General features: G+C 41.7%; 2 protein-coding genes across 3 annotated transcripts; one reads left to right on the forward strand and one right to left on the reverse strand.

The window, feature by feature from the left end:
• Positions 1 to 253: 253 nt before the first annotated feature.
• PARP9 (poly(ADP-ribose) polymerase family member 9) lies at positions 254 to 11,455 on the reverse strand. Of its 2 annotated transcripts, none has more exons than XM_027895101.1 (10): positions 11,309 to 11,455; positions 10,906 to 10,945; positions 8,657 to 9,477; positions 7,579 to 7,803; positions 7,293 to 7,499; positions 6,038 to 6,098; positions 5,225 to 5,599; positions 4,329 to 4,477; positions 2,283 to 2,457; positions 254 to 1,159 (listed from the first exon to the last, which is right to left on the reverse strand). In XM_027895101.1, the coding sequence occupies exons 1-10, from the start codon at positions 11,438 to 11,440 to the stop codon at positions 807 to 809; spliced, it is 2,538 nt and encodes an 845-aa protein (XP_027750902.1). In that variant the 5' UTR covers positions 11,441 to 11,455; the 3' UTR covers positions 254 to 806. The 2 variants fall into 2 exon arrangements, with proteins under 2 accessions (XP_027750902.1, XP_027750903.1); XM_027895102.1 differs by lacking the exon at positions 11,309 to 11,455 and adding an exon at positions 9,741 to 9,882 and having other exon boundaries at positions 10,902 to 10,945.
• Positions 11,400 to 19,226, forward strand: DTX3L (deltex E3 ubiquitin ligase 3L). The gene is made up of 5 exons (XM_027895103.1): positions 11,400 to 11,613; positions 12,444 to 12,664; positions 14,592 to 16,127; positions 16,699 to 16,916; positions 18,205 to 19,226. Exons 1-5 carry the CDS (start codon positions 11,439 to 11,441, stop codon positions 18,272 to 18,274), a joined length of 2,220 nt encoding a protein of 739 aa, XP_027750904.1. The 5' UTR covers positions 11,400 to 11,438; the 3' UTR covers positions 18,275 to 19,226.
• Positions 19,227 to 21,368: the final 2,142 nt, after the last annotated feature.

The raw sequence follows: 21,368 nt of genomic DNA on the forward strand, positions 1-21,368 counted from the left end.
CTGGCTTCAGGTTACTGCAGAAGCAATGTGGGCATACCTGGCTACAAGGCTGACAGTGTAATCTTTAAAAGATATTGGTAAAGGTAGATTATTGGAGATCATTTTCAAGCTGTACTTTGAACCAGTTCTTTACTATTTTGTAGCCTTTCAAAGAGATTTGAAATTATCCAAACATTGCTGAGAAATCTGAAGCTCAAATACAGTCCAAATCACATTCTTAAGACCATATGAAAAAATACAAGTTAACTGATAGTGACATTCATACTTTTAATTTTGAATACATGCATCTACAATGCTTGCAATAACTAATAAAACCTATTACAGCAACTACTGTTGGATATCGTGCAGTATTGTCTCATGTTTGTCACAACTACGTGTATTTAATAGCTTATCTCTAACTAGGAAACAGCTTTTATCTGCTACATTCACCTATTTAAGTCAAAAGAAAATTTAGGAATCAAAGGCACAACCAAGACTTTTTGTTTCACTGACATATGCAACATCTCAGATTAAGAAAATGCAATAGAAAAATGACAACCTATGCAAGCATCACGTGTATAGTCCCCTGCTCAGAACACTGAAAGGTAAAAAGTAAATGACCATCTAAATGTTAAACTGTATTTTGGGATGCTCTGCCTTCTGTTTCCACTCACAGACAATTTTGTCCTAATCTCCTTAAGGTATTGCCTTACTCTTTTGTTCATGGATATTTTGGAGTATTTTGTATGAGGCACTTTTACCACAGCACATTACTAAGTAGAGCATTCTCTTAAATCTAAGCACTTTACTTTGTTCTGAGGGGATCTTCAAAACAGCTGCAGTTCTGAGTAATTCTCACTCAGGATGCTGCTGTTTTCAGCTGCATAATGCTTAGACATCGGGGAACAAGTCAGCAGATATTGTGGAAGGGCCCCAACACTGTTGTAAATGACAAAGGTGTCAGGATTGGCCATATCGTTTACCAAGCTGTCATATATCCTAAAGGCATCCCCCTTCACAGCCAGAGGCATAATAATATTAGACTCGCCTTTAGTGTATAAGCCTGTTAATACTTCAGCCTCAAACACGTACACTTTAGAGTCCATTTCCCCCATAGCTTTATCCTCGATAAGGTTTCTTGGGTTCCTTTTAAAGTAGATGCCAGGTCCATAATTTTGTTCTGGAAAAAGAAAAAAATTTTCAGAAGAAGACAAAGTGTTCAACAACTGGTTCTTTTGGGGTGGTAGTTCCAAGAGGCTGCTGCTTGATTCAGGATTACACATGAAGTTACTGCTCAATATGTGCCATCTTTTTGGAAGGATGTTTGATTAACTGCTACTTCAGTGATAACCATTCAGATGTAACTGTTAATACAGTGATTGAAACATCAAGGTCTAAAGTATTTATATAAATATATGATTGCCACTTCAATTATCCCGGATCTGACAAGCACCAAAGGCAGCAAGATTTTAATAATGCAACCGACAAAAAAAAGCTTTGATATTTATAACAAGAGTGTCACATAAAAGTGCTGTTACAGTTTCATGTGGAAAAGTGCAAGGATATTAGACCATCATCCTATTTACTGCTCTCAAAGTGTGGAAATGTGCCATGTACATTGCATAGACAAAGAAAGTCAAATCTCCACTTTGAACGGTTTACTGCCTGAAATCCCAATTCTGCAGTCGACAAGCAAAATATAACACCCTTCACCTATTGCAGGATGAAGCACTAAAAGCTTATTCTTTCCCTTTCTGAAAACATCTGTCTACTACAATATTTCGTAGAGACCACAATTTCTTCCGAGCGTGCTGCCATCTGAATGGCAGCTGAGCAGTCAGATTATGTGCTGTCTCTGACCACACCTGATCTGAGCACGGGGCTGGGCTAGACAGCCTTCCCAAGTACCTTCAGCCTCAGTATTCTGTGATGACTTTGAACATGTTTTAAGCAACAAGCTGCTGAGTGCATGTTTGCAGCAGGTAAATAAGGACCTTGACTTTCTTTAAAGAGTGATGCAAAATAATAAAACTTGGAAGTGGAATTATGTATAAAGTAACAATTCTGTCAGTAGTGTTTGGGGCAGGCTTGATTGAATCCAGGCTTGTTGTCCCAGAGCCTTACTGGCTTTACAGTATCAGGGAGGGAAACCTTACTCTAGATAATAAAGTAAGCTCATACCAATCTAAATGCACATGAGAAACAATTATTGTTTAGGAATAATATTTTTTTTCAGATTTTAACCCGAATTTAGTAGTCAGTCACTGTTCATTTTGATTAAAGATGCCAAAGCAAGTTCTTACCTGTTGGTGGAGAATACATCCTGTGAAATCCAGTCTGGCAAACTGAACTACAGAACTCAGCAGGAACGTTCTGGTACAGCTTGTGGGTTATTTTGGAGATACCTTGTCTTTCTTCTATTCTTTTTTTCATTTGTTGGAATGCATCAGAGAGAAGAGGATTATGTATCTTTTCAATCTGTAACATAAATAAATAACACTGTAGTATAAGCAGAGACCAATATCCATGCTATGTTCTTCAGTGCAAGAACCTTTGATTTAATTTATATGCATTGACCGCATGGCAGATCAAGTATCTGAAGTGTGCAACTGATCCAAGGAAAAAAAACCATACCACTATCCTCATTGAAATCAGTAGGAATATTTCCTCTTGTACTGATTTCCAGTACTTGAGTTGTGCTGAACAGATTGAGTATCTCATACGTGAGAATAAGCTGTGTGGCTGTTACAGCTTAGTCTTGTCAAGAACTGCAAGTGTCCAGCAAGGCGTGGAGAACCTCAGCTCCCACTGATCAAAACTTTACAGCTGTCAGGGAAAAAGGGGGCAGAGAAGAGCGTCTGTCACTTGCGTCCACAGTGCCCGGCTGTGTGCAATGTAAATAATCACACAGAACCTCGGGCAAACTGGCTCCACCAGTGGGCAGCCACAGCCCCATGGCAAAGGGCAGTGCCAGGGGCCTGCAAGGCTCTTCTCCAGAGCCCTCTCATGCCAGACTGCTGAGCTAGAAACAAGCAGGGGCTGTAATACTTCTGCTCTCTTATCTCAGTTAAATGAGCTACAACTGGTCTCCAGTGCAGCATTGTTTTAAATTCTGATGTAACTTTTGCGTTGAGACTCAGCAAAGTTTTTAGTTGTAGTGGTTTTGAATCTAGGCCTTCCTTGGTGATCAGGTTGTAACCAAGGAACCAAGGTCATGTTCCCAGTATTTCATATGATTTTACGTAAGCAAGAGTATAAATAAGGAGAGAGAGGAAGCTCTCGCTCTTTCTTCCGGTGGACCCAAGGTGGAGGTAACTCTACTATCGCTCTGCCCGGGTGAGGGAGTGAGGCCTGGCGTGTCTGGTTGGCCTTGAGAGGCGGACAGTGCTGTGGTAGCTGTGTGGTGTGGCTCACTTCCTCTCGAGGGGAGTATTTAACTTTTTGTCCCTTTTTGTCCCTTTTGTATCCCTTTTTGTCCTTTTTTCCCTTTTCCCTTTCCCTTCCCTTTCCCTTTTGGGGAGTTCCCTTTTGTTGGTAGTGTGTATATAGTTTTCTTTATATATATATATAAATTTGAAATTTATTCGGTTTGGGTTCTTTTGGTTTTTTTTCGGTCGGCTGGGAGAATGTGAAAGGGAGGGGGAAGGTTTTGTCCCCGGGGTCCAGGCACTTGGCTGGGAGCCAAGTCCAACCTGGGACATTAGTTCTGCAGATCAAGAAGCATTTGGTGGGTATTTACTCTCATTTCAATGTTAATACCTTTCTCTTAGGAAAGGCAGTTCGGCCCATGGCAGTGGGGTTTCCACTTACTCAGTTACTACCCCAGCACACAAATTCCTGTTTACAAACTTCTGTATTTCTCTGCCTTGCACAGCCTCATCCACCTCCTGTTCAGTAAAACACTGACAACCCAAGCAAGATCCCAGCTTCAACACATAATCAGATCAGAGCTCTGGCAAATTCAGTTGCTAATTGTTGGTGTCAAGCTCACAAAAAGAAAACAGGGACACTGCTTTAGTGTCCTGGAATATTGAACTCCATCTACCATCCATACAATCTCATATTTGTCTAGTCCTATAGAGGAACATTTGAAGCATGAAATATCAGGAAGAATATACAGTACAATTAAAAAGACTACTCAGAATTTCATCACTTTTTGAGTGATTATTTGCATTATGTTTGAAATACTTATTATTAGGAGTAAAGACCGCATCTGTTTTAAGGCTTAGCCTGACTTGATCTTAATTTTTAAAAGCAATATATTGAAATAGTTCATCAGAGTCTTTTAGGCATACATTAAACATGTTATTTCAAAAATATGAGCTGAGAATCAGTTTTGCCCTCTTTACCTTGAGAACATGAAGTCCAGCTTTTTCAAACTGTTTCTGTCTGTCTTTAAACTCCTGGAGGTTTGACTCTACTGGTAAAATCTTGATGGATGTAGTAATATTTGCGTTGTGAAGGTCTTCTTCTGAAAGTTGACCTGCTTCTGGTTGGCCTGGATATCAAAAAGGGAGTAAAATTTTCATGTATCATAATGTATGAAGCAAAAGGAAGGGGGAGAGATCCAGTACTTTACTTGGTAGTTAAGAACAAAGGATGTTAAGTATTCTCTGAAGTAATGTCAGAGGCTAACACTGAGAGAGACATATATATATATAAATGTATTCTATTTTTCTATATTTACTATAAAGAAACTAGAGAGAGAGGAAACCAAAAAAGAGCACTTTATATTTTCCATTACCTTTCTCCACAGCCCAACCTTCATATAAAGGTATCTATATTGAATAGCTATACAAACATGAATTAAAATCAGCCACTCAGTAGCTTTCTGTAATGCCACTAGTTGTATCAGCTGTTCGTGAAAGCCAAGGACTCTGCAGAACAAGTCCACTGCTGAGTCCTGCAACAGTGGTCCAGCTGTAGCCAGCAAAAGAGCTCAGCAAAGGTTAATCAAGCGCAAATTTTGTAAGTCTCCATAGGCCAGGCTTTAAAGTGAAGGTGTCCTGGAGGGAGCCCCACCGCTACAGCTGATTGCACATCACAGCCAGCCTCTGTATAAACTGTGCCCTACTGGGGGTACTGCCAAAAAAAGCACAGGAACATCAGTAATTAAAGCAATACTCAGTATGTGTGTGTGAACTGAATGCACGCCTGTCCACTCTCAGCAGTACTAGGATATACATTGCTTCATAATTGACCTTATTTAAGCACTTATTTACTTAATTAGTCACTGTGTACATACACATCGAGTGGAGCAGTTTCTTTTGTTCAGCTATAGTCTTCTCTTGCATACGAAGGAGCAAATTCTCAGTTGTCAGCACTGCATCAATCAGAGCATCAGGAGGGCCTTTAAATTCCAGTGTTGCTTTTCCACCTCTCACTTCTTCTGACACACATACACTAGAAGGCATATCTTGATAGAGTTCTGCAAACTCGTTTTTACCGAGGCAAAAAATGTAGTTGTTTTTAATAACAGCATGGCGACCTTCCTGAATTTGTACCACTCTCTGCAGCCATGATTCTGCTGCTTCCACTGCTGTGCGTGTTCTCCCTGTAATTGCAATCACTTTTTCTTCATTTGCAGTGTCTTTTATGCTTTGGATGCCTGACTCTGTACCTGGAAGAAAGGCAAGGGCATTGGAAGAGTGTAGAGCTTTCAAGTGATGACACAAATTCCTACTTGTAATCCAAGCAGGAAGAAAGTGGTGTGCAAGAAACACTACTCTTCTGTATGCTCAAAACAGAGATTAGACACGAGGAGGTAAGGTTTTCAGGAACCGCACACACACACACATTTGCAGAATTTATTTGCCTTTCGCTAAATGACTTCCAACAAGTTAGGCACTGACAATGATTTTTGTTTAAAAATCTTAAGAGGGACTGCCCAGTTCCATTCCTATTAATGTAAAAAGACACAGTGCTCACGCACTTTTACCTCCCCCTTTTCTCCAAGACACATATGCAAATATTAAGTTCTTTTTAAAGGAAGGTGATTTTGGATTCTCAAATCTGGAGTGTTCATTTACTTGAAATACCCCTTCCATTCATTACTTACTCAATGGATCACTTCTGTTCTCCAGTCTGTGTTTTGCTGAATAGAATTTTCTCTGGAAAACCTTGAAAGATAGAAGTTTAGGAACAGTTTACAATCTCTGTTGTCAAAAATGCAATATATCTCTTCAAAACTCTGTCAGATAAGCAGTTTACAGCTGTAGTTACACCCTGCACATACCCGTGGCCCCCAAATTCTGTAATTGTTAAAGGCTGGCATTTGTCAGCTTTTCCCAAAATGCTACTCCTGACAATATCAAATGCATTCCTGTTCTTCTACATCTCCTACGGTTAAAGACACCTTACACACTGAATGGCACCTTAACCAACTCCTTGTGGTTGTGGCATATCTGGAACTTACTCAACCACATAAGAAAAGGTGTTTATTACCTACAGTTTAATGCTGACGAACCTTTACTCAGTTTCAAAATTCAGACTATTCCCCTGCCTTTAACCCAAACTCCTCTTTGTGATCCCACATGGAAAACCTCAAAGAGGCTGCTAGGCAATGGATTAGCAAACTGCATTTCCTTTCTCATTCAGCAAAAAGAGGTTTTGCTGTACCCTGATTATCAAGGAACTAAGTGATGAGCACACAGCTGTCAGACAGCTTCTGTTAGAGTTTATGGGACTGTTACAGAACATGGATCTGCTCTTAGAATCACAGAATGGTTTGAGTTGGAAGGGACTTTAAAAAATCATCTAGTTCCAACTCCCCTCCACCAAGTTCTTGCACATGTTGAAAGAATGGATGGTTGAAGTTGAACGGGAACAAAAGCAAACTCTATACTCTTATAATGGATGGCTATCTGACATCAGATAAATATCCAAAAGGGGGGAAATGGCACACTGTCTGCTTGAAACCCTTCTATTAAGTCATATAATCTGACAGTGTTTTGCCCTAGGAACTTCATACCAAAAAAAAAATCGTTAAAAGAAATTTCCTGAGAAGGAATAAGTTTATTCCATACTGAGTGAAGAGTGGACTCTTATAAATTCATTGACAGTCATGAGAATTTCAAAGCTCTCTCCCCTTTTATCAGACCATAGGGTGAAGACTTCCAGTTTAGTGAAGAGAAAATAAAGATTTGCAAAGATTTATACCTAATAATGAAACAAATAGTTTCATAAAGGGACCTGCTGCTCACCGATGCTGTTAAGTAGTACAGACTACAGACTACCTTCATTTTTAGTCATCTACGTGAATATTTTTACAGTTCTGTGTTTTCCTTATGGGTAGTTAACAATAAATATGTTACCTGATAGGCAATATAGTCATCTGGGCAAACGACAAACTGCACTTCTCTCTTCTTCTCGGGGTGTGCCCTGGCAAAATTTAAAACCTCTTCAATCATGGCCTCTGCCACTATATCAACAGGCAGCTTTAATGACCATTTTACTGGAAAAGAAATTGAGCAACATTGCTCATCCTGGCTCAGGCATCTTTTCACTGCATGCTTTAATTCCTGCAGGAAAAACAAGTATTTCAGTCCTCACATCACCCAACATGAAAATCCATTGAAACCCAATGTAACTGATCATCACCTCATACTGCAACACCAGCAGTTCGTGTTCTTTCAATACCACGTGCAGTACAAACTCACAAGGCAGATCATACCCTTCTGTTACTATGAGTTCCTTATAATGTGTCGAAAAAATAAGACAATTATTCAGTTCCTTCTGAAGACCTGGACCAGCTTTTTGCAGCAGTCTTGAAAATGGGCTGGGAGGATTCCCACGTTTAAATATGCGGTTAACAACAGCTGTAGTCTGCAAGGCAAGAGTGCAAGTTTCAGTGTACTTCAAGTTTACTACTTGCAAGCTTTTATGTTACAGAGAGCATTCTTTATAGCCACAATTCCTGTAAAAAAGCCAGACTGCAGCACATCAGCTGCTTGAAAAGTTTTCCTACTACTTATTACTACGGGCAGCACTGGAACACATTGAAGTATCCACCTTGAAGTAGCAGTAAATGCAGATATTTTCAGAAACAAGCAGTGTGCACAAGAGCTGTTCCAGTCATCAGAGAGTATTCAACTCAGTTTTACTGCCACTATCGAAGTGACCCACATGTGCCTCATCCAATCCAATCCTGCTGCCAATTATCAAGCAGGAGAGCACTATGGCTATGCCCTGTTTAAAGGTAAGGTGAACATCATCTGTATAAGCTATTTTCAGCTGTTTCAGTGGTTTTTTAGATATCTGCAGTAATGACATATATGAGAACATAAATTATAGGGAAAAAAAAGCAAAGCAGAAAGTAAGAGTAGAATTCTAGGGAATGCGTGATAAAATGTGAATTCCCATGACGTTATAAGAAGGAAATAAATCTTAACAAAGAGATATATTGTTACCAATCTCTAGCTGCTTCCTATTATATCATAACAGCAGGTATACAAAAAAAGAAATAAAACTTTCTGAAGTTTAATATCTGTTAAGAAAAAAAGAAACAAATCATAGTTCCTTGCCACTATAATTTATTTACCACATAAAACATTCTCAGCAGGTTGAGAAAAAAACTATTTAGTGGACCGATTAAAAATGTGTTCTGAACTCTTGGGCTCCAAATCCTGTAAAGACTTGGAGGCAATACCATGTTCAATAAATTTCAGGACAGACTTACCTCCTGCTCATCAAGGTATCCTCTTGTGATGCGCAAGTGAATGCCTCCACATGTGATGGAAGTTAAAGACTGGCTTGGTGAAGATGACACAGTTCCCTGAAGTGAACTGGTATCATTCAGAAACTTTTCACAGGCCTTCTTAATTTCTGCAACTGTAGCCTCATCGATGTTCACCAGGCGGATTTCCCTGAGAAGGCTTGGTGGAGGTACCTCAACAAATTGCCTTACAGCCATTACAATCACCTGAACACACAACTCAAGTGGGAAGCCAAGGACACCTGAGCTCACTGCTGGGATAGCCACAGACTTTATGGCACTTTGTGGAGCACTAACATAATGCAGAATATTCATAATAGCCTTATCAAGTAGGCGACAACATTTTTCCTTTTCAGAAGCATCCCACTTTGGACCAACTGCATGAATTATCGCCTTACAAGGAAGCTTCCCTGCACCTGTTACTGCTATGTCGCCAACTCGGAGTCTGCCATACTTCTGAACAAAAAAGTTGCTTTCCTCTTGTATTTCTGACCCTCCAGCTGCCACAAGGGCGAGGGCAAGACTTCCTTTATGCTGTAGGAATTCATTGGCTGCATTCACCAAGGCATCAACCTTGTGTCTTGTGAGATCACCCTTACAAACACAAATGTCAATTCCCTTCAGTTCTTTCCTGTATACTTCAAGAGTGCTTTTGAAGGTCAACACACAAGCAAACTTTTGGGAAATGAGATTACTTAGACAACTGTCTCTTCTCTTAAAAGCTTCATAGGCATCTTTATTGATGGGCATCATCAAGCTGACCTCATCCATTACCATGCTTGACCCTAGGATACAGAATATAAAGTGAAATAGAAGGTACTACTGTCAAAACATTGCTTTTTATAAAGAAGTGTAGTTTATAGCTCTCAGTTTTATCCTACTGTCATTACTAAGCAATAGTTTTTACACAGTGTGATCTTCTCCCTCCCCTTTTCAGAGGTGTAGAGAGCCCGACCAATCAAAGAGAGTCACTAGAAGATGACAAGAACAGCATCACTGAGCCTGTGGTGACTTGAGGGTTTGGGTTTGCCTTTTTTTTTTTTTTTACATGAGAAGTAAGTTTGGTTAAGATGTGTCTCCTCCTGGCACTTGTGTTCTCTCTCCTTCCTCCTGTTTGTTCTCCCCACCATTAGGTTGACACAGCCATTGTTGGGGACATAGCATTCAGTGAATCAGTGACATAATCTGAACTTAAAAAATATTAAGCATGCTAGAAAACTTAATTTTATTTAGAGCCCCAGCCTCAAAAGACTGATGCAGCAGCACAACTGAATGGGCTGAGAATAAATGGTGAGAAGGAGGATAAAGAAGCAGACAGGGCTTTGTTACCTGGCTGCAGTGTCACCGTGATGCTGGGCTGCATTTGACACTAAAACTTCAGCTGAGAAAGCAAAATGAAGCCACGCCATCATCAGAGCTTCAAAATGCTTGCAAAAGCAGAAAAAATCACTTCTTCCCCTCCAAGATTTTTTTGCTGAGCAGGCTGAAGATTGGCTCCGCCCTCTCCGGGGCATTCTTAGCGTTTTGTTGCTGATTTCCCGGAAGGGCCAAGGATAAGCACCCCAGGCGTTTGCAGTGACTCAGCCACACCAGTAGAGGAACAGTTGCCGATAGGTTAATTTAACTGTGCCACAGAGACCCTGTGAGAGCTTTAATTCTGTGAGTCTTGTTTGGTCTACAGTTAAAGGCCTAGAGCAAGTTGTTTCTTTCTATGGAACTGTGTTCAGAAAGGCTTTTGAAACTACTTTTTTTTAGGGAACAAAGATCACTTGGGGCGGTTTTTACATTATCGCTATGGCTATACAGCCCTCTCCTGGCAGATATCAGCAGTGCTGTATGCGGCCATTATGTTAATTAGTTTAAATCAATTTCTGTAAGTTTCATCAAACTTCCCTCCAGGGTATGCTGCCTGCTTGTACAAAAGCGTCTAACGTTCTGCAGTTTTAAAGCACAGACACCGATTCATCCAAACACTTCTGAGCTCTTGCTTTTTTAAGGAGAAACGAAAGCAAATCCCGCTGAAGTAATCAATAGTAATGTTGATTAATTATCTTGTCCAATTAATATTAATTCACATTAGTTATGAATTTCAGGTTGCTTTTGGCTATTCCACCTCGAAGTTTTCCAGTTTGATGGCCGTGGCTGGCAATTTTCAACTTACATACAGGCACACACTTGCACACACTTCGCAGATGGCTAAATGAGAGACTTACCTAAACCGATCTTCTCTTCCGAGGTCCTTGCAAAGTAACCCTATCGGAGAACAAAAAAAAAAAAAAAAAAAAAAAAGAGAGAGAAATTAAAAGAGAAACTACATGTTACAAGTAGCAATGTAGATGGGCTGCCTTCCTACGGGAGCGGTTCTATTGCAAACCAAGCCGGCAGCACCGGCGTGTCAAACACCTGTACAAAGTTTTCTGACATTGACAACGCTACGCAGAGCTGCCGAAGCTCTGTAGGCGAGGTTGCCCACAGCATCCTCTGTCCCCGTCTGACCCGCTGGGGCAAGAGGCCGCCAAAAGTCACTTATTCCCGAGCACCATCCAGAGGACGGGACTGTTGTTTCCCCAAGCCCCGCCGGCAGGTCCCGCCGCACCCCCCGCCCCGCGCCGGTACCTGGATGGCCCCCATGGAGCGGCTCGGTGCGGCACTGCCGTGTGCCCCTCGGCGCCCGGAGCTGGGGCAGGGCCCGGGGCGGGGAACAGAGTGCAGCGAGCGGGAAACGAAAGCGAAAGCAGCGGCGATCATGGCGGGGGCGCCGCTACTTGTGCGGCTCTGCCCCGCGCCCGACCCCGGCGACAAGGCGATCCTCAAGCTCCAGGCGTACTTCCAGTCGGGAAAGCGGTCGGGGGGCGGCGAGTGCCGTGTGCGGGCGGGCCCCCAGCCTGGCACCTACTGGGTGGACTTCCATGAGGAGCGAGGTACAGGACGGAGGCCGCAGCTCGACGGGAGGGGGGTGGGGGGAGCGGCTGAGCCGTGCCATGGGCTGGAAAAGGCCGCCGAGGCACCATCCTGAGCCTCTGGGCAGGGCAGGGATGGGGCATAGACAAGGGAGAGCAGGGCAGGGGGCTCTGGGGCCGCTGGTGGTGCAAAATATGGATTGTGTCAAGAAGAAGTAAGACTATCGTAAGTCTGGATGTTATTTGATGTAAGATCTTTGTCTACGTTCAAACCTAATCAGCAAGAAAGGAGAACTAATCAGTGGAACAGGCAGCAGCCAGCATCCCTTAGTTAGGGGCATCCAGGAACTAACAATCTTTAAGGATGTAGTAAATCAAGCTGTTGATGTATGTGGATGTTTTTGCTAACATGGCAAAGTACTCAAGGTCCATGTACCCTACACCGAACTATATTCGTTATAATGCTAAAAATCACACCTGCAGGTCAAAAAGAACCCTGCCGAGATGAAGGCCCTTCCCCTGAGCATGAGTCAAAGTTAGCTGGGGTTATGTGACTTGTGTGGAAATAACTAACCAATCGTAACAGAGGGGCTGTGCTTGGAAGTTACTGAGTTTCTGTATATAAATAATGGTGCTAAAAGTCAGCTGGGACATGCTTGATTTGTGGAATACCACTGAGCACCCTGGCTTGCAAAACTGTGAAATAAATAAGCAGTGTCTCTCTCGAGTGTGTAATTACTAGCTTGCTTGCACACCAGGTAACAAACCTGATTTTATGTGCAACACGGGTAACCAACACGTTTTCAGGTAACTTTATCAGCCTTATCTGCCTGTCCCCCAAATTACTGCAGATAAGAAGAGCGTGGAATCCCGAACGAATCACGTTTTGGAAATGGGTGCAAAACGCCTGAAGATAGTCATCCAGCCAGGAGAAGAGGACCAGAGCAACAGCCAGGTTACAGCACAGGCCTCCGCCAGCTACAGCATCCCTGCCAGCCCTGTCCTGCCCCAGCAGGAGCAGTGGTCAGCCAGTGGCTGTGGGGACACAGCAAGTGAAGTCCTTACCAAAAAGGTACACCGGGACCAGTGTACCTGGTCACTGTCACAACCTGCCCCACTTGTAGTTCCATGTAATCCTTTATGTTGTACTTCAATATTTCATGATGAGCAAATGTCGAGCAAACACAATCTCAGTAAATAAAATGGGGGCCGGGAACAACTTCTGAGTGCTGGACCAGAGGTCAATCCACACGTGTTTACAGGCAGCATGTTTTCCAGCATGTCAGCCACTACTCCCCAAAGCATCACCCTGGTAGGTTTCGGGCAATAGTGTGCACCTAGGGCTGCTCCCAAAAGGTGGAAGAATTGTATGGGATTTGGATCCCTTCCAGATACACAGATCTCTATTTCAGCATGGTTTGCACCTTCAAGCAGCCCTACTTACTTCCATCCCTTACCTCAGCATTGAGAAAATCTGCTCTGATGTGATGGAGCACAGCAAACATGATTTCAGACACTTTGAACTAGAAGCTATATATAAAAGAAAAGATCAGCTGTGTGTTAGGGACACGGGATAGGGCCAGGCTACATGATGTGGATGTGGCTGTACCGAGACACTGACATCTGGCTCAGAGGGTTTACCCTGTTTTGCATGGTAGCATAGATGTATCTTTTGAGGCATAGCATGTGCTACCATAGTACTTACCTGGCATCTGTACCGGTATACTGCAAATTTCCCTGTCCTTCTGTCTGTGCAAAGTAGACATGTGAACATGTTACTACTTTTCAGAATCCTGTTTTTTGACCTAACCCTGAGTTACTAAAGCATGACTTTGGGGAAATTTTAAAAGAAAGTTAAGAAGTGAAATCTAGAAAGTCTAACAAATTAAGAATAATGAAACATAGCATATATCTGCTGTTAAAACACGTGTCTGCGTCACCTGACACTAAGGGGACAGACAGATTCTTTTGGGGATCCTTGGCAGAATAATGATGGCACTAAGTTGTAGTTACAATGAAAGTTTTGGAGTTTTTTTAACGGGATTTTATGATTAGCATAGCGTAAAATTAATGACTGGAATAGCACAGAATTTCCACTAGCAGAATCAATGTAGGACAATTTTATGAATGGTGTAGCACTGCCTTTGATAGCACAGCTGAGCTTATTGTTTCTAGTTACCTGGACGCTCTGCAAATCATGTAAAATCTTAATACTTGGCTTGCTGTATTGATAGAACAACACAATCTAGACTCAGGAAGCACACAAAAGCTTACACGTCATCCACTCAGCGCTCAAAGGTACCAGAAGACAGTGGAAGTGTGCCTGGCCCCTGGTGGATCGTGAGTCTCATCAACCAGCAGCAGTTCAGTCCGAGATCCCACTTAGGACTTGTAACTGGTTGATTTTGTAGACAGTTCTGCTAAACCTCCCTGTTCTGTGATGGGGTCAACACCACCTGGTTGGCAGGGTGCCTGGGACCTTCAAGGCTATTAAGGAGGGGACTGCTCGGCCTGGTGCCCAGAAACTTTCAGAATGATAGGGAGGGAAAGAAGAAATCTATTTGCTTTGTCTACTTGGTGTGCAGGATTTTTAGGGCTTGATAATGAGGGGGAAAGGGACTGATACACAATGAGCTCAGTCACAGAGGATGGCTTTTTGCCTCATAAAATGGCATTACTTATGCTAACCCCCTTGCCAGAGGCTGGGAGCAGAGAGTGCTGGTCACAGTCTCAAATTAAGTAGCAAAGTTACTGTTTCTGCTCCTGCAATGCCAATGACATTAACAAATTTCATTTTTGCTGCTGACTTAGAAGCAGATTGTGTTACTTGCCTGTGTGTAATGTCCTTATCCATGACATAAAAGAAACACTGTGGGTAAGTATGCTTATTGTAATTTGCCCTTACTGAGATGAACAGGGCTTCTTGCTCAAAGTATAGAAGCAGCAAGCAGAGAACCTTAGAAAAAACTAAGATTGATATATTCTTGTCTTTTCTTTAGATATTTCTTACAGTATCTGCTACTTTGAATACCAGTATGTTCTCTAAAGAGCAAATGAAGAAAATTACCATCATGTGTCCAAACTTAAAGAGAGAAAGAAACCCTGCCACTGATGGCTTTGAGAAATTGACAGGAGATTTTACAGACATTGAAAAAGCTTATCACTACTTTGAGGATATCCTTGCAGGCAATGACACAAACAGTGATTTTTCTCATTCTGAAAGTCAGAATGGTTTGAAAGATGAAAATTATCTGAATACTGAAAAAATGGATGATCTTAAAGTTATGACAGCTCTCTATGAGTATTTTAGTCACACCCACAAAAAAGAAATCAAAGAACTACATGAACGTTTTGGAGTGCATATAAGAAGTAAAGACAACCACGATGGAACCACAGCAATAAACTTCATTTCTGATGAAAGTCCTGCATCGTTGAAAGCAGCTCTTAATTTTTTTATCAGTACTTTTCAGAGAAGTATAGGAGATCTGAAACAGGAAAAAATTCCCATAACAAACAGTTACCCATTAGAGGAGACAATAATGAAATTGAATGAAAGATTTAGTAATCTTCTTGTTAAAGTGGAAGGGAATCAGTTCCTACTTCGTGGTCCAGAGAGTGAGATTTCAGATGCCAAAAGATTTCTAGCAAAGGAAAGTAAGAACAGCCAAGCTGAAAAGAATATGGAAGCATCATCTGTATCATACAAATACAGGAATGGAATTCCAGTTGATGCTTCTGTGTTTAAATTGTTGGAAACCATATTAAAGAAAGAACTTGAAAACATTGCAGACAAATTTGATACAAAAATAGAAATAATAGACAATTCATATGACCAGAAGATGCTTATATTTAGGCCTAAGATCCAAACTTCTGATCTGTCATCACATGCTACTGAAAGTTTCATCAATGCATTTCAAAGTGCCTCTGCAATGTTAAGAGAAAAAGTCATCAGCCTGAAGCTTTCAGAAGATCAGAAGAAAACTTTAAATGTGCTACTCAAGGAAAAACAATTAGAAGATCTTCATGTAGAACTTAAGAAGAAGGAAGACAAGTTAATCTTAATCGGTTTACCAGACCATCTTTATGGTGCTGAAAAGTGTATTATGAACTTTCTTAATATTGAAGACTCAACACAAACTAAAAATAAGGCACCACTGTCCTCTGGTCTCAGCTCTCAAGAAGCTACAGGAGCAGTTAAGAAGAAATTTGGTATCAGGCAAAAGAATAATCTTACTTTTGAAGGACAGGCTAAGGCAAAGACAGAAGAAAAAGATGATGATTGTCCAATTTGCATGGACAGAATTAAGAATAAAGAAACACTGAAAAAGTGCAAACATGCATTTTGCAAAAGTTGCATTGACCAAGCCATGGCTATTAAGCAAGTTTGTCCTGTTTGTAATACTGTCTATGGAGTCATGAGCGGAAACCAACCAGAGGGAACAATGACAACTAGACAAATGATGATCTCTCTCCCTGGTTATGAGAATTGTGGTACTATCGAAATTACCTATAATATGAAAGGTGGTGTCCAAACTGTAAGTATATTTAAAGATTCCTAAAAGATATTTTTCCCACAGCAAAACCAATACTGAATAACTGTTTTCCCATTGTTTTAATTCAAGTCCAGGAAAGACCTTTCTTTGGTCTGTATTAATCTGCAAGTAGTTAATCCAGTGGTTTTAGGTGCAATTAAGTAATATGGAAGGAATTAAATGGTCAGATGGTAGCCCTCCATTTTATATGAACCAGGACAGAGCTACCTGTCTTTAATTTGTACATTGGGAATAACTGAACTGATGATATGTATGGAGTGATACCATGTAAACAAGGTTTTTGTGAGTATAATGATTCTCTGGGGCATTCTCTTCTCTGTATCCAAAAATGACAATGGATGCATGAGTGATGACAAGAAAATGTGACTGAAACTTAGGGGAAAGAAAGTATCTGATGAAAAAAACCTCCCCAAGATCAGTCATCAGTCATGCTACATCCTTCTGAATCAAAGGCAAGATAAAAAGTATTCTGAAAGCTGGGATGTATAATTTTCATGCTTTTAAAGTATTTATAATATACAATGTCTTTTTGTTTTGTTTTTCTACAAAACAGATCAACCATCCAAACCCAGGGAAACCTTATCACGCAATTCAGCGGAGAGCATATTTACCTGACAATGTGGAAGGGCAAGAAATTCTGATGCTCCTCAGAAGGGCCTTTGACCAAAAACTGATTTTCACAGTGGGCCAGTCACGTACTACTGGTGCACAAAATGTTATCACATGGAATGATATTCACCACAAAACTTCCATGAGGGGAGGGCCTACCAAGTAAGTAGTCTTCTCTGTATATGATATTATTGCTACTCAGATGAGTCAGGAAGGCTGCCCTGAATATTTTCCATATTAGAGCTTTCAAATTTTGTCACTAACAAAGTGATTGTGCAATGCTCTGTGGATCCAGACACAACCAAGGATGAACTTAGTCTTCTGTTGCCCCTCAGGCCACTCAATCACGAGTGAGTTCCGTAAGGCACGTAGTTAATAACTGCTCTGATTAGAAATTACTTCTAGTACAGCAAGCTCTTGATAGCACCTAAGGTTGGACTCCTGATCTCAACCTCTCCTGTTACCTGCTATTTGGCACCAGGAGATGCCGGTCCATTATGATACCAGTAAAGATGGCACTCAGACGTTGTAAATTATGATTTGAAATTCTACTTAAAGGAGCTAGCAGCAAGAAGGAATAGATGATAGTATAGATATGGTCATGTCCTTTTAGGTGGTAGGAACCATGAATTGTGCAGCATTTAGTGGGTCTCTGCTCAGAACACAGGTCACTGTGCTGGCCCCATCCACAGAAAGGGTTACCCCATTTTGGTCTTTCAAGCTGTCACAGGATTTTCTGAGTAGATGACAACTCTATTCAGCATTTCTTGAGGACTCGCTGCACTTCTAGATAAAGGCAAGGACATGCGGATGGAGCAATCACTGGTACTGAGCGGGAGCTGCCTGCAGCAGAGACACGAGGGAGGCTTGGATCAGCCCTTCATGTCCTTCCAGGGCTTGTTGCAGCCTCTGAGGAGCAGATGTTGTCCCGAAAGCTCTAAAGATTTGTGTCTAGATCCTCCTGACTGGGCTAGGATCATAAAAGAGCAAAAAGTATCAGTTTCACTTTATCCCCCACTCTGCACAAATTCTCTCCCTGGTTATCACTTTCTTCCTACACACTTCTGGTGATGCACTACTTAAAAATCCAGAGGTGCCATTATGTTTCTGATTTGAATGCTCACTTGGATATGCTTCAGATCTGATTTTTCTTTTTAGAAAGATATACACCCAAACACACTATCATTTTGAAGAGACACAGCAGGCAGCTTTGAAAATCAAGTTCTTATTGTCAGTTTGGGCAACAAAATACAGCAGTTCCTTAAGTCTGTAGCTTTACCCTGTCAGTACTACTTCTCTGACCAGCAATACGGGGTCTGTTTTCTCTATGGGGCAAGAAGTGCATAAAACTTTTAAAGAGATTCATGAAAATATTTTGATGGGAAGATTCTGTAGAATTTTCAAGTGCTTCATTGCAGAAGTTGCTCAAACAATTCTTTTCTTCTCCTAGTTTTGGTTACCCTGATCCTGATTATCTGCAGCGGGTTCGATCTGAATTGAAAGCAAAAGGAATTGAGTAAAGAAATGTATCAACTGTCAACTCTTATGCTGAATAACTGAACGCTCAGCAGTCAGTTTACTATTCAAGCACTAAGAGGAGAGAAATTACTTTGTTCAACTGCTGTACCTAAATCGCTTGTATTTCACACTCAGCTAAGAAAAGTAATCTTTTATCATCAAACAATATATGTTCTTTTCACAAATCATTTACTTTTCTATATGTGTAGCCTTTACAGAATTTGGGTTTTGTGAATGGAGTATCAGTACTTGTTGCACCTGTTGAATATCAGATATATCACATTGTTGATAATGCTTTACTGGTGACTCTGATCTCCACTTTTTCCCACACATCTTTAGTCTGACTGCCAAAACCATTAGATCCAGCACTGGCTTTTATTGCATACACTTAACTTTAGTAGAAACACTTAACGTTAGCTTTGTGTTATTATGTCTGTCACAGTGAATAGCATCACGTAACCCATCTAATAGAAAATTTTCTTGCTACAGTGTCATCTGTGATCAGGCTATGAAATTCTGCTTATTTTTCTTTTTCATGGTAGAAATGTCATTAGTAGCTTGGGTTTTGCACATGGAATTAGCGTGGCTCATATATAAGTGGGTGCATGGATTCTGCTTTGTTTCTAGCTCTGCACAAGTGATGAATGCTCAGAGCCACCTTGAAGCAAATGGAAAGTATATATGACCATCTCTGATAATGGGCTCCTGGGTCTTTGCCTGCCATTGTGCTTAAGCTTAAATACAACTTTTAAATCAGCTTTGCAACTATACAACTGTATTCTTCCCATTGATTCCAATGTAAGTTTAGATTGTATCGTAAACTTAGTCTGCAGTGTCTAAACAACCTACTAATTACCTGTATGGTGGTGTGTCACAAACAGACATCATTTCAGTGAGTTGAATCATTTTTGTAAGATCCTGAAAACAACTTAAAAAGAAAATATAAAAATACCATCTGTGTGTTTCTCTATTCTTCTGTACACAATTTCTGTACAATTTTTCTCCTCGTGATACATAAAGCTATATATTTTTTTAAAATGTAGGAGCTTCCCTGCGACACCGTGATTTGGGGTGATTTGGACTCCATATCACATCCCTTTTTTTTTTTTTTAAAGATTCTCACATGGTGAGTACTACTCAGTATTAGTAGGCAGTACTACTTTACCACCTCGACTTTCATATTTAGTAGTGGACCCTGTTTGGTTTCCAAGTGGGTTGGGATGTCTTTACAGCTGTGGTTTTGTGCTCCTGTATTTGTTGTAACATTTTACACTATTCCATGTTCCCCTCCTTCTCTGTGCAGTAAGATACCAACATTCCAGTTGTTTCTAAGTGCCTAAGCTTTTCTTCACACTGAAACAAGCTGTTGTGCTTTAACCCCAGCTGGCAACTATGTACCATGCAGACACTCACCCCCCAAACCTGGTGGGGCAGAGAATCAGAAAGAAAAGGTAAACCTTGTGCATTGAGACAAGAGCAGTTTAATAACTGAAACAAAATAAAATATACTAATACAAATAATTGTAATGGAGAGGGTGTGTGGGAAGAAATAAACCCCAGGAGAAACAAGTGATGCACACTACATTGCTTACCACCTGCTGACCAGCGCATCACTGAGTAGCCATCACCCCCCACCAGCTGTCTCCCCCCCGATTTCTATACTGAGCATGATGCTTTATGGTGTGGAATATTTGGCCACTTTGTGTCACCTGTCCTGGCCATGCTCCTTCCTAGCCATGCTTGCTGGGAGAGCACAGGAAGCTGAAAATTCCATGACTTGGGGTAAACACTCCTCAGCAACAACCAAAACATCAGTGTGTTATCAGCATTGTTCTCATACTAAATCCACAACACTGCCCTGTACCAGCTACTAAGAAGAAATTAACTCTCCCAGACCAGGAAAGCTGTGAAGATCAAATCTCCCTAGCATCTTTTACTCTCTCATTTCACTTTCTGTCCCATTAAACCATTTCACAGTGTCACACCCCTATCCAGTAATTCACTGGGTCCCATTTTGTCTGTGGCAAAGTTTGCAGGCTGAGTTGTGCAGCAGAGTCCTGTTGACTGAAGTGGAAAGGTCCCAAGCCTTTATCCCATAACCAGCTGTACAGACCTTTACTTCCTAATCATAGCTGTACAGCTTAGGAATAAATGTACTTGATTTGCAGTCACAGTCAGGAATTTTGCCTGGGTTACAGTAAGGGAGGAGAGCATGTAATGGGGCTTACTGTTGAGAGAACAGTGTGCTAGAAACAACAGATTATTAAGTTGCCCATGGAGAAACAAAGGCATTCCCATGGGTTGCTCAGCAGTTGTCTGATGATACCTTTGCTCAGCTGACATCCACCCATACTTATCATATTCAATGACATTTGGTTATTTATGTGTTTTCTCTATGAACTTTCAGTGAAGTTGGGGGGGGGGGAAATAATTTATCTGCTATTTTAGTGTTACATAAGTAAAATACGCAGTATGAAATAGCTGAGAACCGAAACCTTTTAAAGGAGAAGTTCTGAGCACTCAGCTGAAAATGTCTCAGCTAGCTGTCACGTTGGTCTGAGGGAAATACTCCTTCGTTGCAATCTTGCACAGTGGCAGAAGCTTCTCTGACAGCGAATCATGAAAAGGGGTAATTTTACTTTGAGTTACGACTTGATTTGAAAGTTTAAGGCAGGATGAGGGAGTGTTAATCAGTGCGTGACCATTATAAGGTCCGGCGTTGAAAACACTGTACTTGTGACACCCGTGGAGGAACAACGGGCTGTGCAGCCCGGGAGCGCTCCTCGGACCGTCAGTGGCCGCTCCTGCCCCATGAGGAGGCGTGGGGGGAACCGCAGCCCCCGGCCAACCCCGGACCTGTTCCCGGCGCTGGGCGGAGCCCGGCACGTCGAGTTTCGTCGAAGAAATGAAAGCGAAAGCGGCGGGGAGCGGAGCCGTCGGTGGGGCGATGGCGGGGCAGCGGCCGGGCGCCTTCCCGCTGCTGGTGCGCGGGGACTGGGGCTCCGCCGAGCCGCCCCCCGCCCTGAGGAAGAAGCTGCTCTGCTACTTCCAGAGCCAGAAGCGCTCGGGAGGCGGCGAGTGCGAGCTGCGGGCCGG

The sequence above is a fragment of the Empidonax traillii genome, unplaced genomic scaffold (assembly GCF_003031625.1).
Source record: "Empidonax traillii isolate 1590-97213 ecotype Southwest subspecies unplaced genomic scaffold, ASM303162v1 scaffold449:size826340, whole genome shotgun sequence".
NCBI classification, from domain to species: Eukaryota; Metazoa; Chordata; class Aves; order Passeriformes; family Tyrannidae; genus Empidonax; species Empidonax traillii.